Source organism: Lacerta agilis, chromosome 9, assembly GCF_009819535.1.
Source record: "Lacerta agilis isolate rLacAgi1 chromosome 9, rLacAgi1.pri, whole genome shotgun sequence".
Lineage (NCBI taxonomy): Eukaryota > Metazoa > Chordata > Lepidosauria > Squamata > Lacertidae > Lacerta > Lacerta agilis.
In genome coordinates this window covers 40,325,821-40,343,893 of record NC_046320.1, presented here as the reverse complement: position 1 = coordinate 40,343,893, position 18,073 = coordinate 40,325,821, and the positions used below count along the sequence as shown (strand labels likewise).

General features: G+C 41.5%; 1 protein-coding gene across 1 annotated transcript; it reads right to left on the bottom strand.

The window, feature by feature from the left end:
- Positions 1–1,665: 1,665 nt before the first annotated feature.
- Positions 1,666–10,068, bottom strand: NDUFC1 (NADH:ubiquinone oxidoreductase subunit C1). Its single transcript, XM_033160477.1, has 5 exons — positions 9,997–10,068; positions 7,135–7,232; positions 4,841–4,944; positions 3,940–4,024; positions 1,666–1,877 (listed from the first exon to the last, which is right to left on the bottom strand). Exons 2-4 carry the CDS (start codon positions 7,193–7,195, stop codon positions 3,959–3,961), a joined length of 231 nt encoding a protein of 76 aa, XP_033016368.1. The 5' UTR covers positions 7,196–7,232; positions 9,997–10,068; the 3' UTR covers positions 1,666–1,877; positions 3,940–3,958.
- Positions 10,069–18,073: the final 8,005 nt, after the last annotated feature.

Sequence of the window (18,073 nt, the reverse complement as noted above, 5' to 3'; positions counted from 1 at the left end):
CTGTTGTTGCCAGTCAGTAGGATGGTGAGTGTACCCACAACCATTTATCCAGTTTCCAAATGAGCTATTTTTTAAAAAAAAACACACACACACATTTCACATGACATTGATATCTTATTTTTGATTTAGTTGGCTTTAGTTCCCTCCACTTCCTCAAAGGCTAGTTGTTTTATCTTTTTTAGTTGTTCTTATTTTTATCTGTAAGTGGCCATGAGTCCCATAAATAATTTATTATTGTTATTTGTAATAATTCTCTTACTTTAATATATCAAAGCATCTCGTTATTTACAATTTTTTTCACATTCAAAAATATAGAATTTGAGCAGTCATACTACAAGAAGAAAGGAAATGTGGCGATGAGAACAAAATACATTGCGAGAAATTCTGCTAAATTCCTGTAAAATAACAGGGATAAACCTTATAGGAATCCTTCAAATAAATCAAAATAGATTCTTAAAAGTGTTGTGAGTGCATTCAGTTGCCATCCTATGTATGTAATCTGGGCCTCAATTAACTCAGCAGGATTTAATTCTGCATAAACATACAGAGTTGTTTTGTATAGGTTCTATAGGATGGCATGGCATGTACAAGAAGCCACATACTATGCTGCAGATTAATGAATATAAATTAAGTTACAACTGAATAATTTGACTAAGGCTGCTATTTTATGGTCTCGGGGGAGGTTCTGGTGGACACAGAATGCTGTGGATCTCTGTCTGCTAGAACTGACACACCTTCAGAACAGAGGGAGTGGGAAAGTATTCCTACCCTAGAGCTGGAATACTTATTTTCTCTCCCCTTGGGATCAATGGGAAGCAAAATATTTTTAAAAATAACCTAACAAAGGACAAATAAAGAAAAGGAAGCATAACGTTAGGAAGGGCTGTTAAATAAATTTGGAAATACACAAGTGAAATACACAAGTGAAATTTATTATAAATTATGATGCCAGTTTGCCTTGCAGTCTTTGAAAATATAATGGTGTGAGTGACACAGCCAATTATCTTCAGCTTGAAAAAGAGGTGCAGAAATGTGCTGTAGGTGAACCAACCTTGAAATATAACCTAATTCAAGAATCCACTCTAATTCTAGAAAGAACTCTTGAGAATATGAAAGAAGAGTAGTGTGGATGATCCATAAGGGAAATGAATCATCCACTTGCTGCGAAAGTATTACATGTTGAGGAAATATTTAGGAATACCCTCATAAGATTCTGATACATATATATATATATATATGTTTAAGAGGAACAGAGGGGTCCCACTGTGGTTGACAAGAAATGAACAGGGAAACTGTTAAATAATGCAAAGCTGAAGAGTTGAACCAAATCCCAATATATCCCATATATTCTCCTTACGCTCTTTATTACTGCACTGTTACTCCAAGTAAACAATGTAAACACAGCAGCAGCATCTTCTCATATGATCTGCAATTAAGCCATAGCTACAGTGGCAGTAGCCTCAAAGTTCTGGTAGTAAATAAATAATTAGGGTTGCAGTTGATGAACAAAAAATGCTGAGAAGGAATACAAATGATAATATGCACAAGTAAAGTCAGTAAATCATGTTGCAATCCAACACACCTGTCAAAGTCCTACTGAGTTCAACATACAAGATTGCACTGTCATACATTATTTTTCTATACAAAATAGGGACAGCAACTTTGTCTGATGGAATATATTTTATTTATAGCCTTTAGAAGCAACCATGTGAAGCACAGAGATTTCAACCACCTTCCATGTTTGTCATTGCCTTATTTCAGGAAAATTAGAATTAGTTTGGAGTTAATCCAACAAGCAATGGGTTATCTACTAACATAAAAATATCCTTGTAGGCTATGCGTTGGCTGTAACAGTTCCTATGGAGACCATCTTCAACCTAGAAAAGAGAGGAGGGAATTAAGCCATACTATAAGACTGTACAGCATTTCCATGCATTGCTTTGGTTCGCTTAGTCATGCTGGCCATATGACCCGGAAGCTGTCTGCGGACAAATGCCAGCTCCCTTGGCCTATTGAGCGAGATGAGCGCCACAACCCCAGAGTCGTCCGTGACTGGACCTAACAGTCAGGGGTACCTTTATAAGACTGTACAGGTGCAGTATTTACATGGCCCACAGAGTATATTCAAAGTCAGGAAACATGACAGTCTTACGGATTGATGCAAAATTAGCAATGGGGAAAGTGATTGCCTAACCCTGGCTGAGTACTGTTTGTACTCTTGGTCTGTCTCTTTTGTCACAGAAAACTAATAACTAAGTGCCTAATGTGAGTAAGTGACTGATGATAGTTAATCAGATAAACAGTATTTTAATCAATATTTAGTCTGCTAAATAATCACAAGCTGCTAAAGTAGAATGTGATTACTCCAGTTTAAAAGCCAGGAACATACTAATAGGGAAACAATGGACAAAATACCAGGATTAATGAGTTTGCTATAGAAACAGTGTAATGCTGAACTGAGCAGCATGCTATGCCTCCATCCATTCCATGCTGTCAGCAGAGTACTGCACAGGGACTGTGCTATGTGAATGTCCAGTAGGCAATCTTTAATGAAAATAGCAGTGTGTTTGAGAATTTGCAGAATGCAAACTGTATCGCAAAATCAATCATTTGCATCTCCCAAAGGTGAAACAATCGTCATAGATGTCCTGCTTTCTGCTGTTTAGTGGGAGATGACATAAGACAAGGCCAAGAATACATATTTACATATGTATTATTAGCAGCTGCATGACTGCTAATAATACAATGAAAAAGAGACTCACTTTCTCTCTTCTCCTACTGTCCTGTTATCTAAAACAATGGGGAACAGGAGCTCTGAGCAACATTTGAGAATATAATGTAGGCTACATTTGGATATAATGATACACAATTACTTTTTATTATAAGAATGAGCTCAGCTGAGCCTCAGGCTCATGTGTTCTCCCACAGTCGGCAAAATCTAGCTTCAAATTCTAATTTCGACTAATCATAGGTTAGAAAATCCTGAAATATGGTTAATCTTAACTATGGTTAATTGAATCAAGCCAGGTTCATACCCCGTGGTTTAAAGCTGGTCTGCTTCAACTAACCACAATTTGCAATGAGCCTAGGGCTTGCTGATCAGAAGGTCGGCAGTTGGAATCCCCGCAACAGGGTGAGCTCCCGTTGCTCGGTCCTAGCTCCTGCCCACCTAGCAGTTCGAAAGCACGTCAAAGTGCAAGTAGATAAATAGGTACTGCTCCAGTGGGAGGGTAAACGGTATTTCCGTGTGCTGCTTTGGTTCACCAGAAGCAGCTTAGTCATGCTGGCCACATGACCCGGAAGTTGTACGCCGGCTCCCTTGGCCAGTAAGGCGAGATGAGCGCCGTAACCCCAGAGTCGGACACGACTGGACCTAATGGTCAGGGGTCCCTTTACCTTTACCTAGACATATTGTGATTAACCAAAAATCAGAAGTGAAAGCTTCCAAACTCCTCCATCTCACATGACAAAGAAGGGTGAAAGGAAGAGTAGAGGAGCCTGAGGCTTGCCTAGGCTCATTTTCATAATTATAAACCATTAGCATGGTTTACCATTGTGTTGGAATGCAGTCATTATATTTTACGGTAGGGACGAAGTCTTAGATGTGGAACTGAAGAGTGCAGGGCAGATGGGGGAGATGGCACCATAAGAAGAAACTTGGACAGATCACTTATCACTTAACTTAAAAATAGCAACAAAGTAAGCAGGCCAAGACACTTATTTTGAAATATAGCAGAAATGTAATACTTTTAAAGAAACAAGTCAACTAGGACATTAAAAAACTGAAGAAAACAGCAATAGAGTATTAATGACAAAACTGCAACATTTGTGATCTCTGCTGTTCATTACAGGCAACAATCTTACAAGTTGGATTATTATATAAACAAGAGCAACCATTTCCAGAAAAAAGTGAGGTTTATAGCTTTATTCAGATCTCACCATAATTTTGGCACCTCCATTATGAACCCCTCTCTGCTTTTCGCCTTTCATATTCTGCTTGATGTTCATTATGCTGCTTTAGGAGCTAAAAAATAAATACACATGGTTTAACAGCATGAGACATGAAAAGTCAAAATGATTATTTTAGGGTGGACAGGCATTAAGTGATCAGTGTTAAGGGCTGATCTGAAATCATTTGATTAATTAAACATTTAAAATTAAATATTATTGCAGGGGTGGGCAACCTTTTTCAGCTAGAAGAATACATTCCCTTGTGGGGAACCTTCTGGAGGCTGAGTGGGAACAGAGTGGGTATAAATTTTAGTTTCCAATTTGTAAAGCTGTAGCAAGAACAGTTTACTCATTCTTATACTTTGAAATGCTGCTAAATAATGCATTTCCACTCATATAAACACAGTGATCTAATTTGCACATCATAAAGCTAAACCACACTTTATTAAACTATGGCTTATGATTAATGTGCAAACCTTGCCCAGGTTTAACTATAGTTTGCCAAGAAAACAAGATCTGAAGACATGATTTATTGGTTTATAACACTCATCTTGTTTTAATTTTGGCTTTGAGTTTCAGCATTATGGTTTGCCTGGCCGCTCACCAGACAAGAATAGCTGGAAAACAAAAAAGCAATGGTTTGATTGATCATTCATGGAACAACTTGTGGTTAACTTGTGATTTGTTAAACAAACAATGACTTGGTATATGTGCAAACCAATCCAATCAACAATGTGCCTTGAATGTGGAACTGTAATTTTTCAAATAATCAGTAATTAGTGGACCCAAGCTAAGCATAACGTATTATCACATTTCCTTTATTGACAAAGTAACTGAGGAACAGTTACTTTGAAAACACTGCTAATCACATCCACAGTATGATTCTTACCAGCACCCATATTGCTACTGAGGAACCAAAAGTCAGGCCAACTTTAACCCAGTTCGGTCTGTTTATATCATCAGGCTTTGCCCTGAATGCAGAACGAGATTGTTCTGAAATAAAGGAATTTAGAAACATGTTAGTTCTGAGACAAAATTTGGGAGGAGGGAGGGAGGAGTTTACTTATGAAAAGGAGCTTTCACTGCATTCTGTTGGAATAATTCTTCAGTCAGTCATTTATCACCTTGACTTATAAGAACAAATTGGAAATGTTCATTCCATCTGATGAAATGACATAGCAGTTACTATATGAATTAATATTTGTAAAGAATAGCACAGCAATGTGGTAACATTTTGTGTTAAAGGAAAGAATACATAACAGGGTTTTTAGGATGGATTTTGTCTAATGGGGATGGATAACAGGAAAGGGTTATTTTAGCAATATCAGGGCAACGAAACAGACAGTATTAAGCTTTGATATTTTAATACTAAGTATTTCAGAAGGCAACTCTAGTTATTCCCTAATGCCTCTGTTTCAGTCAATATAGACCAAGTCACTATTCTTTTTGACTCCTTCATTGTGGCTTGCTTGCAAAGATTATTTTTCATTCTAACCTAGGCTATGTTTTCAAAACCAATCTACTGCTATTCTTAGTTTCAGTACTGTATTATACTACTTTGTTCCCACTTAATTCACCCAAACCCTGAAAAGATTTTTTTAAGCTTTAAGTTCTTTTATAGACAAAGCACCAACACATGCTTTGTTTCAGTCACTTCTTATCTCCACACAAATCGTAATCTAGAGGAAAATAAACATGGCAAGGAAGAAGAAACATCCATGGAGAGGATTAGGGAAGATGAGAGTAAATACGATCCATGGTACTTGGGAGCAGGTGCAGGGAAGATGTGACTAAGATAGTTTATTGTATTTTTTAATGGCTGTCTAATTATCAGAGGGGAGAGGTAAAGAACAGAGTTCATTTTGATATTAAGAAACAGCACATGCAAATGCAACACACAAGAACTGCTTTTTAGCATCAGACCATCTAGCCCGGCCTTCTCCAACCTGGTGCTCTCCAGCTGTTTTGGACTACACTCCCAACAGCCTCTGCTACCACTGTATCATTAGTTACTTCAGGGATCAGTAGATTTCAGACAGGTCAGATACACTTCCTTTGTTTACTGGAACCCAAATACGTACCAAATACAGCCAGAAACAAATGATGTATCTATAGAGTTACAAAAGGGTGCCACTTGAGCACATTCCGAGCTTAGGAATTTGTTTTCAGTAAGAGAATTAAACTGAGCTAAGAGTCCATTCACACAGAAGTCTGCTCCTGGTTAGCCACCTTAATTTTAGCTGCCTAGTTTAGATGCAAAAAGTGTTTTGCTGTTGCTATTTTTAAGACAATTGACTGGTAGAAAGCCTTTTCAAATTCTGCAGGTCACCCAGACATCTACCAGTAGATTCCAATCTACCTTCTACCCACTCTGGCCTATGCCCACTCTCTAGGACCACGGTTCCCAACATGGGGCACATGCCCCACAGGGGGATAATTTGATTTTTAAGAGGGGCAATTTGAGAATGAGTTATTAACAGTTAATGGCCTTTTAGGCTTCCTCCACGTTAATAGGAGTTCACTTTTGGAATAAGAATTATATGGGGGGGGGGGGAGGCATCAGGATTTTAGAGATGCTTAGGTGGAGCATGGCCAAAAAAAAAAGGTTAGGAACCTCTGCTCTAGGATCTCTGGCATACATCTTTTTCAGTTCTACTCTTCGAAGGAGACTCCCTGGAGTCAGAAAAAAAGAAAAGAATAAATGAACCAACACGTGCATTGAACCAGCTACTAAAGAAATAACATACAGCCTATCGTGTAGAGCGGAGCTTGTAAGAAACGGGAAATTGGGCAGGGTGTGAAAGTTCACGGAAGGAAAAGGGTAATTTATGCCCGTTCAGCTAATCCACAGCAGCCCCCGCAACTTTTCTCCTCCCCTCACAGCGGTATCGCCGATGCTGCAAGGCGCTGCTCTAGCCCGCCGCTATGGGGCGCCACTAGCAGCTTGGCCATGAAAGGCCCAGGCCATCCAAACTCACAGCAAAGAGTGGTGAGTGGGAAACAGATGGGGCAGGAAAAACCAGCATATCCTGAAGGTTACACGTAGGAGACTCGGATGAAGCGCTCCCACGTTCGTTCAACGAGGGTGCTACTGAGGAAGGGCTGGTGGGGAAATGGCTCATTCCTCTGTCCCGCCCAGGTTAGGAAAAGAGAGGGAGGTCCACTGGGGCCCCGGTGACTCACCTCGGATCGGGTTTCCTGATAACCGCAAAAACCTCCTCGCAACCTGCAAGGGCGCCGCCATGTTGTTTTGCTTCCTCCTCCTCCTCCACGCAGGTTCCCTGAGCGACAGTGCGAACACGCCAATCAAACAGCGCCAGGGGCGGGGCTACTTAACTGAACCAGAAGGAGAGGACTCAGGCAGGAAGGGCGCCCCCTCCTGGTCACATGACCGTAGGTAGAGGCAGCTTCGGAACGCTTTCACTGTAAACATATTAAGCCACATGCTGGCTCAGCCGCTACGAAACTGCCTTTACATCAATCAGTCATGAGAGTGGTGGGAAGATAGTAGAGCATAAAAAAACTCAGTGGTTTTGTGTTTCCGTGACTTTAGAACACACACTGCGGAAGCAGCATGCTCACGTTGGAATCTTTATAAATAAAAGTAGATATTATTCTACCTTTATCATGGCATTCCTTACGTAGGATATTGTAATTAACAGCCGGAAGGCTGTGCCAATCGGCCACTTCTAGGAACCTTGTGAGAATTTCAACAGAAGCAAAATTGTACAATAGGTTATTAACTTTAATAGGTGATCCTTTCAGAACAAGTGCTGTAGACTATGCAGACAAGTAGTCCATATCTCAAATATACAAGACTTCCACTGAAACCCATTAAAAATGAATGTTTCTGTCAGAAGTTTTGGAAACTACTGCAACTGACATGAGGGTACTCAACAGCTCACTTTCAGTATTACTGTCTTAGATCTTACTGTTGTACTTCATACCTTAAGAGTTTCCAGTTACAGGCAGCTAACCGTGTTGGTCTGCCATAGTCAAAACAAAATAAAAAATAAAAATAAATCCTTCCAGTAGCACCTTAGAGACCAACCAAGTTTGTTCTTGGTATGAGCTTTCATGTGCATGACCTTAAGCGTGTAATCCATACGGGTCTACTTAGAAGTGTTATGTTCCATTGAGTTCATTAGGACTTACTCTCAGGTAAGCACGTACAGAATTGCAGTCTGAGACAGTCCAATTGCCTGGAGTGCTATTGCTATTTATGCTGTATTATGCACATTTGCCTGGCAATAAGCCCCCATTGAACAGTGGGAACTCTGACTAAACATGCACAGGGTTGTGCTGTAAGGCTACATGCAATTAAATGCACACTTATCCTTGGAAAAAGCCCCACAATAGGACTTACATTGAATAATATTGGCCACACTTAATTTCTAATTAAATAGCAAAGACAGAAAAACCATTTGTCAGCGTTACATGCAAAGTTTCATGTCTATGAAAAGGCGGTTCCTTACAATCTGAAAACTGTCTGTCATCCTCAGACCAATTTACTGTTTCTTAATAATTGCAATAATGTGCCAAAGGCTAATGAGGCAATATCACAAACTGGTTCTTCCAGTGCGCTGAGTTTAACATTGCAAGAGGTCCACCAAAAAGCGTGTGTAGGTGTGGAAGCAGAACTTGGCTCTTGCAGGGATGACAAAAGAGGAAGTAAGCAGACAGAGGTGAGAGAGAAAAGAAGTGTACAGCAACACATAATTAAGTTATGGAATTCACTGCCACAGGATGTGAAGATGGCTTCAGAAGGGGATTAAACATCAAACGGCTTTTAACATTGACAGCTACACAAAACCTTCAAGTCTGTATACCTCTAAAGGTATTTTCTGAAAATATAAGAGGAGGAATCTGAAGACCTCCAGATGTTGCTGAACTACAATACCCATTACCTCTGACCACTGAACATGCTAGCTGGGGCAGAGTTGAGTCCAGTAACATCTGAAGGGCCACTGGTTCCCCATCCTTGATTATAATGTCTTAAATAATATTCTAGAAGTATTTACAGTAGGAGTACAGTTCCTAGTTCAAAGCTTTTGATGTACCATAAGTTTTCAGGACTTCCCAGAAGCATCTGGGTTGGATACTGGTGGAAACGGGGCTGGGCTCTATGGGACTTTGTTCTCCTTGTGTTAAGCATAATTTAATCCCAACATTAAGATTGTCGTTGTGGTTTTCATTTGTGTAGCATATCCTGGATGAACATGAAAATTGGCACTTAGTGCAGAAACAAATATAATTATATAGCGTATAGATCATGAATGATATTTATTTCATAGAATCATAGAACCATAGAGTTGTAGAAACAGAAGAGATCCCGAGGGTAATCTAGTGCAACTCAGGAATCTCAATCATAGTGTGATGTTGTCAACATTACAACCCTTGTGGCTATTTTGATTTTAATGGGCTGATACACAAAGCCAAGTTACAAGGCACAGCTTTTTGGATACTCTATTTCCAAACCACATCCAAACGTACTTAAAGTCAACACAAACAAAATAAATGTACAGTATAGTTGTTTATAAGAATAAATGTGCAGTATTTTTGTTTATAAAGAAAACCCCCCTGGGTTACTACTACAACAACCATGTAACCACCAAAGTAAAACAAGTGATGAAAGTTTGATGAGTATACAATTGCTGCCACTGTGGATCTTTGGACTAATACTATGCCAGCAGGTATTCGGATTTCTGTAGTGGTGCCCAGAAATCTGCCTCCCGTCACTCTAGAGACCATTCCCTTTGCCCCTGTTGAACAATTTACAGTACTACCCATGCCTATAGAGAAGCTAATGGGGGACGTACTAGTATGTCCGGCTGAGTTTTCTGCTAAGTGGCTGCAGGACACCAGCCCCAGGCTGCTGCGGCGCTCCTGCGCTCACCTACCTGCCGACTAAACACCGCTGAGCTCCACGCGACTGGAAAGCTTAGCAAGCATCCCGCTCACGCGCCCCGCCCCCGCCCCCCCAGCCCGCGCAGGCGCACTCCTCCGACAGTTCGCGGCGGGAGGATGTTCTATTTCCCAACTTACCTTGTAGGGGCTATTAAGTCTACATAGAGAAAAGAGGGCGAAGACGTGAGGCAGAGGAGGTGGCGGCGGCGGAGGAGGAGGACGGGGTCGTGGCGCATGCGCGCGGGGCTCGGTGACCCGGCTGGGGAAGCCCTCGGCGGCGGCCATTTTGGCGGCGCCTCCTCTCTCCGGCCTGTTCAGTTAACCACGTGAACCGCCCGCCGCCTCGGGCTCGCTGCGGGGCCAGGGGTAAAGTGGGCGCGGGCACGGCGGCAGCGGAGGCCGCTTGGGGAGGAAGCGCCAGGAGGAGGAGGAGGAGGAGGAGCAGCAGCAACAGGCGACGGCGGTGCTGCTGCTGGTAGCCGCGGCGGCCTGGCGGGCAGTCCCTCCCGGGAGGTGGCGGCGGCGGAAGCAGCGGCAGCGATAAAGCCTCGGCAGGAGGGAGCTGGTTCACCGGCCCGGGTAGCAGCAAGAAGGGCGGCGGCGGCGGCGGCGGCGGCCAGCAGCAGCAGCAGCACCAGCAGCGGAGACGATGCCGTCAGTGAGCTCCCGCGAAGGAGAACGCGCTGTTCAAGCGCATCTTGGTGAGTCGTGGTGGGGGGGGACAGGCGGAGAAAGGCCGCCCGGCAGAGCTTCGCCGGCTCCTTCCTTCACGGGCTTGGGATGGCGCAGCGCCTCGCTCGCTGTCCCTCGAAAGCGGGCCCGGCGGCGTTGCTCAGGTCACCCGCCGTATGCATGCATTCCTATGGCTCGGCCCCCTTACAAGAGGCCGGGCCCCGGGTGTCCCCCCGCGCCGGGCGCCGCTGACAGGTTGCCCCCTGGACCTCGAGGGATTCCTCGTTCCTAGAGCCGCCTGTGGAACGCGCCGGGCATCCCCCGCTCCAGGCGCGGCCGGGAAGGGATTCTTGCCTGGCGGGGGTGGGTTGCGGCGGCAGCGGGGGTCTTCGTGAGCGAGCAGGGTGTCCTAAAATAGCATTTTTGCGACGTAGGTGGGTGGGGGGAGGAAAGTCGCGCGGCTGGGAAGAAGCCTTATCCCGGGATTATTGCGGACATGACTGGAAAGGCAGCTTATCATTTAAGTTGGGGGAGAGTTTATCTAACTTGTGGGACGCGCGCCTGAGGTTTTGTTTCTGCCCTTGCCCTCCTGAGCGCGCGGTGCTTCTGAAAAGTGATCCGCGCAGCGTCTTTCGGCGATCGACTTCAGATTCCCGGGGAACGCACGCTCCTTTAAGAGGGTGTGAGAATAGATCGGGACGAACAGGGAGGGAAGCAGCAGCTCGTGTGTGCTCTGCTAGTTCATGGCCTCCTAATGTAGAACAGGCTTAGGGGACTCAGTTGTGCCACACGCCAGTGAAACCAACCCTGTGTGTTTGTTGTACTGTAAAAAAGTGCGGTTAGACTGCATGCAACGAAAGTAGTGGTAGGCAGAAACAATCCTACTAAGGGCTACTTTGAAGTACAGTCTCATGTATTCATTAAGGATACATAGGATGCTAGGCCAAGTTGTCATAATAATGTATTCCATACTACAATCCCACAAAATAAAATAAAACTGTTTGATAGTGCTTTTAGTCTGTTTAATCCTTTAATTAAATCAGTAAGTAAGGGGGGAATACCTCCACCAATCTTTTATAGATCAAGTTACTTTACAACACAATACTAATGTCTGTTCAGATATAAATTCTATTAAATTCAGTGGGATTTACTCCCAGGCAAGGAGATTAGGATTACACTCTTAATTGAAACACCTGTGAAGTGGGCAACTGAGACATTGTTTATTAAGAAACTGTAGTTAAGGGTTCCCTATATTTTATCTATTAAACTTTAGAAGCAAATGGATTTCTTTCTTGAGAAGGTTAATCAACGTTTTGGTTGGTTATCTGGTATGCTTTGAATTCATAAATTATTTGATTGTCTTTGATGGCTCTCTGTTAATAAAACCCTTACAAAGAAGTTCTGTGGAACAATCTTGTGCTCAAGAACAACTTAGGAAAAAGAAATATTGAATTGTTCCCAAGTAGTATAAGGCCTTGATATTAAAATGATAATCTTAAATAATACAGGGCACAATCCAGCCATTGATTAAAGTGTTTAAATCCCATTGACTAGGGCAGACTACAGTTGAACACGTGCTAGATCGTTGTCCAGAGTATTGTGTTCAAATTGTGTGGTCGCTGAGCCTGCCAGACTTGCAATAAATAGCACACTATAGCCTCACTGACAGTAATTGGGGTACACTTATATTATGGACAACCTGAAAACCTATGTGATCTCATAAGTTATGCAGGTGAAAACTTTTATGGAATACTTAATATGATATACGTATACAAAGTAGCAATTTTATTTATTGTTTTTATCCTACTCTTCTCTGAATTGTTTAGAGTGGTTTAGTTTGAGTGCTTCCAGTGGTTTCTTTTCAGGCACCGATCCAGATCCGTACCTGCTTAATTTCAGTAATGAGGTCAAGTACTCTTGAAGTCTAGAACCTAGACGTTCCATGACTACATGGGGATTGAGCCATAGTAAGCATGTAGTGATTATTGCTTCATTGTTGCCACTTGGACGCAAGCTTTGGAACAACCAGTTCAGCATAAGATGAGGAATTTAATTCAATGTTCCTGCTTGCCCCAGCTTGCTTGTGTACATTTTAACACTGTTATGCAAATGAACAGGTCTGTAAAATGCTTTTATCAAGCACATTTAAGGGACTCACCCAGATTAGTTGTTATCCTCAGAAAGTGCTAAACTTGTCTAGTTTGTTATGTTGAGGTTTTCAGCTGCATGGCAAATCAATAAATGCAGCTATGCCAGTTACATCTTAGAACAGTTGCCACCATTCCAGTTACAGCCAGCTAATGCCAGTTGCTTTTTCTCATCTAGATTACTGAACCTGTAGCTTTGCTTTCTAGGACTTTATTTATCAGTGCAATGTGTAGTTAACAACTGGGATGAAAATGCATGTGTGCTCCAGTTTCAAGGAAACCTGATGTTAGCCAATCCCAAGTGGTCTGCTAGAAAGTGGAGCATGCTGTGTGTGGGATGTGTGGCATAGTATGCTTACCCCATCTCCAACCTTGACATACCTAATATGATCAGAACACACCCGTCAGCATGTATGCTTGGTATGTGTAATCTTCACCACTTCATATTTTCATAAGGTAAGCGCTGCATATTTCACATGCATTCATGTTGAGATGCACTTGCTTTTTTGCCACGAGTAGGCATTAAAGCAAAGGTAAAGTGGTCTAGCGGGGCCCACTGCCGATTATTAATGAAGGTTTAAATGGGTTTTGAAAAGTATGCAGGCTATTTACAAAATAAAAAGGACTGTGTTAGCTTTGGAAATTTTATACATGTCCCCATTTGCATGTCACAATAAGCCATGGTTAGAAATAAACTATGGCTTACTGTAAATGTGCAGTGTGTTTAAACAAGTTTCTTAAATCGCACCTGACCAACTCTGCCTTTTGCCAGCTGCGGAGGAAGGAAGGCATAGCACTACTTTAGTTCCTGTTTCTCCAAACACTCCATGAGAAGAAGCCATGGTTTGGTCTTGGCTTCCTTTTGTAGATTATTTGAGGAGAAATAAATCACAAGCTCTAGTTTGCACCTAAACCAAAAACAGAGCTGTGGTTTATTGCCTCTCAGGTCAGCAAAGGGAGGAGTGAGGCATATGCCAATTGAGCAGCGTGCACTAGCACAGCTGCTCATTCACAGTAAACCAAAGTTTGTTTCAGACTGTGGCTTACCATGATGTGTGAACCATGTCAATGGTAGAAACATAAGGCAGGTGGGTGACCTTTAATAGGAAAGGCAAATATCCCCCTAGTGTCCTCATAATTTTCTTTTGGTAGGCATATTTTCAATTTTTTAAATCTTAAATGAGAATTCTGGTATTTGGGGTTTCTCTAAACTTACCTGCTTGAATGGTGATAAGTTAATCAGGTACAGTACTAACTATTCATTTCCCATAGATAAGTAAGGAGGATTATATAGGAATTTCACCTTTGGTCATCTGTAGTTTAAGAAGCCTTATTGCTTTTAGAGTTCTGTATCATACCATTTATGTATCATTAATTAAACCAAGGTTCAAATCTCAGTTATAATTCCTTGCCATCAGATATCACTTCTAAAGCAGTTATATCACCAGTTAGCATCCTCTGGAGAATTTCCAGTGAAAGAAGAGAGGAGGAGGAGTTTGGATTTGATATCCGTTTATCACTACCCGAAGGAGTCTCAAAGCGGCTAACATTCTCCTTTCCCTTCTTCCCCCACAACAAACACTCTGTGAGGTGAGTGGGGCTGAGAGACTTCAAAGAAGTGTGGCTAGACCAAGGTCACCCAGCAGCTGCATGTGGAGGAGCGGAGATGCGAACCCGGTTCTCCAGATTACAAGTTTACCGCTCTTAACCACTACATCACACTGAAGAGACTATGTGGGCATTGGTAGGGTTGCCTTACACATTCAGAAGCCGAAGAGGCTGTTCTGCAGCTTACAAACTGATTAATAATCTTTAGCAACTTTCGTCTGCCTCCATGGAGCAGATGGAAGACTCCTGCTTTCTTTCTGCTCTGTTTCCACAAATTATAGTTGAGATTAGCTTTGGTTAAAAGATAAACTAAACTGTGGTTAGTCTAAAGCAGAAGCTTCTAATATCCTTGAAGCTGTTCTGAAGAAAGGGAGTTGGATAGGATTTTAAGGCTTCAGTGTTAAACTGAACTGTGATTCATCATTACATGTGAACCTGGCCAATGAAAACTTACTGTTATTGGAAAACTTTGGAAAGAATGATTCAGACATTTGTCCTTCAGAATACAGTACTGTATCTCTCTTTTCAGTTTTTCTCTAAAAACTTTGTCATCAAGATACAAAACTACACAAATATACTCCTGCATAGCTTTCCACTGATTTTGCATAAATCCTGTATTGGTGTCACTGTGAATGCATGATTATATGCCTACTGCAAGAAACGTATTGTGTGTCACTATAGTTCATGAATTTGCCAATAGGTTCATGGTTAACATTCTCTATAACTGATCATCTGCATTAACATTTCATTTTTATTGCAAAGAATTATATCTGTACTCTATTACTTGCTCATCCCTGTACCCCTTATACCAGTAGTCTTCGGTTTTTCAGACCCAACATGCAACATACGTTTGCTTCTCATTTTTCTGATAGTTGTCCATCTTTCTCTTGGGGTTTCTCCTTCTCTGTTTTCTTGTTCTCCCCTCTTCTTCATGCTCCCTGTTCTCTTCTTTCTCCTTCTGAGATAATAGCATGCAAGACAAAAAAGGTAGTAGTGCTGCTGCTAGTATAGCCCACTTGGGTGTAACCAAATCCTCAAGCCATCAGTTGGTAGATTAATGCTTTAAATAAGTTTAGATTAGCTAGAATCAAACTGGTAAACAACCAATAGTGATTATTAATTACTATTATTACTAATTACTAAGTAAACTTCTAATGTCTTGTTTTGAAATATTGCCTTAGCATCCTTCCTTTCATAATAGTGCTGATAACTTAAACAATTTAGCATAAATAAGCTACAGTCACTTGGTCACTGCATGATAAAATGTAGATTTTAAAACATGCTTCCCAGTGCATATATGTAATAGGGAGTGTGGCACAGTGGTGTGTGGTGTAGTGGTTAGAGTGTAAAACTAGGACCTGGGAGACTGTGGTTCAAATCCCCACTCAGCCATGAAGCTCACTGAGTGACCATGGGCTAGTCTCGGTCTCTCAGCCTAACCCACCTCATGGGTTGTTGTGCGGATAAATTGGGGAGGAAGAGAGCTATGATACTACCTTGAGATCCTTGGAGGAAAGGTGAAATATGGTAAAAATGGAATAATTAAATAAATTAAAATATTTACTCACATTCAGGGGTAACAATAACCATAGGGAGAATCAGCACTATTTGTATATTTAGTACTTTGTTTATTTGCAGAGAAAATGGTTTTGAACCCTGGAGTTAGAAGGAAAATGCCCTACATACAATATATATATATGAGCTAGCCACAGACTATGCTGCATAAACCTGGTTGTGCAACATTGTGCTAGTACATTAAATGCCTGGTGGTCTGAATAACTTTTGGAGTTAATTATTGAATTGAAGTGCTATTTATATATATGGAAAGCAAATTAAGTTGATGACCACAGTTATCACTAGCCCGAATAAAAGTGACTGTTCCCTTCTCAGTGTTCATATTGCTCCTTGGTATACTTGAAGTGAGTTAAGAAGACAGTAGTCTCAATGTAGTTGTTATCTTGTGTAGACATTTGGAAACATGCGGCTGTTTTTCCAGCTCAGCATGACACTTTAGGACACACCCTGGAAAGTCACTGATAGAATCTGTAGGATAGCTCCCTACTCAACAGAGTAATGAAGCATCTTAACTACATTCAAGTTATTGCTGTTTTGGCAAAGCAAGATCAGTCATAGGCAAGTCATTAAATGTTTATGGATATAATTATTATATAGGTCAAACTTCAATAGGAATGAAAGCACATGGAATTCAGCCACAGAGTATTTGTATATGCAACCTAAACTGCAGGTTTGGCTTCAGCTGCAGCATCAGTTCACTATTGCGTTGATAATAGCCCAGGTGACTTGCACTGTTGCAGCCAGAATTTCTTAATAGGGATGCAGAGATGTGGTTCAAAGGGTCCTCTCTTGGGAAAGTGACCTTCTGAATTCTGATTGTGTAAACAAGTTTATAGCTAAGCTACAGGAGCAGCTAATGGGCTGTTCTTAATTTAGCAATGTGAAGAATAAATGACTTCCCCCAGCAATAAAATCTTCCTTATTAATGACAGCTTATTGGAGAGATGAAGCTCCATGGGATGTTATTTCTTTTTCTGCCCTTATATCTAAAAAGACAAAATTGAGTATGGGAGAAAAATCACAACACATCATTTCCAAAATTTCAAAGGCAGCTTGTGATGGAAGAAACCTACTGTGCCAAACTGTTGAGCACTGAGCACTGTATATCTTTTATATATTAATTCTAATTAAGTTTTATAATACATAGACAATAATGTTCCCTTTGGGCTGAATAACTGTTGATAGTGCCACAGATGGACTTCGATTGATTCAGAAAATCTGGAGCTTCAGAATGATTTTGAAATTACTTGTGGGTCTCTTAATTAATATAGTCAGAAATGAATGTTAACGAACATATTTCCCAAGCATGTGTATGTAGAATAACCTAAGTTTTTGAGTAGCATCCTCCCCAACAGTAAATTAGTTTGAGGGTTGTTGTTGTTGTTTTAAAAAAAGAAAGTTGGTTCTTAAGATAAGTTAGTTAACATTCAGTATGGCTGCATACTACTTAGCATGCAGCCTTTATGGCTGTTTTATCACTCTTATGTGGACAGTTTTATTTTACTGTGAAACCTATACAACTGGGATGAGCCATAACTTGGGGCATGTGCTTTGCCATATATAGATCCAGTTTCACCCATACTATCTCCAGAGACTGGCTGAGTTCACACTTTAAAACCATGGGTAGGCAAACTAAGGTCCGGGGGCCAGATCCGCCCAATCACCTTCTAAATCCGGCCCACGGGTGGTCCAGGAATCAGCATGTTTTTACATGAGTAGAATGTGGCCTTTTAAAAAATGCATCTCTGGGTTATTTATGGGGCCTGCCTGGTGTTTTTACATGAGTAGAATGTGTCCTTTTATTTAAAATGCACCTCTGGGTTATTTGTGGGGCATAGGAATTTGTTTTTTTTTTCTTTTCAAAATATAGTCCGCCCCCCCCCCCCACAAAGTCTGAGGGACAGTGGACTGGCCCCCCGCTGAAAAAGTTTGCTGACCCCTGCTTTAAACCATAATTTGATGTGATGTGAATTTCAGGCTTACTTGCTTCTACCCTACCCTCCTGTTATATAGCCAGGAGGATAAGCCCAGAAGTTTCATTTATGCAGAAATGCTGTTTGTCATTCCACCTGAACTGACAAACTGTGGTTAATAGTAACAATGCTTTGTCTGAAGCACACTAACTTCAAACTCTGATTTTCTGTGATGTACAAATGTGGCCAAAAGAATCTTGAGTACCTGACACTTTGGACTGACATGGGCTCTTCAGTTAC

Bases quoted from the DNA above. Each gene is read 5' to 3' on its own strand.
- NDUFC1 (XM_033160477.1), bottom strand. From the start codon at position 7,195: ATGGCGGCGCCCTTGCAGGTTGCGAGGAGGTTTTTGCGGTTATCAGGA. The intron at 4,945-7,134 runs GTGAGTCACCGG...CCTTTATTTCAG, and splicing joins ATCAGGAAACCCGATCCGAG to AACAATCTCGTTCTGCATTC. The intron at 4,025-4,840 runs GTAAGAATCATA...TTTATTTTTTAG, and splicing joins CAGTAGCAATATGGGTGCTG to CTCCTAAAGCAGCATAATGA.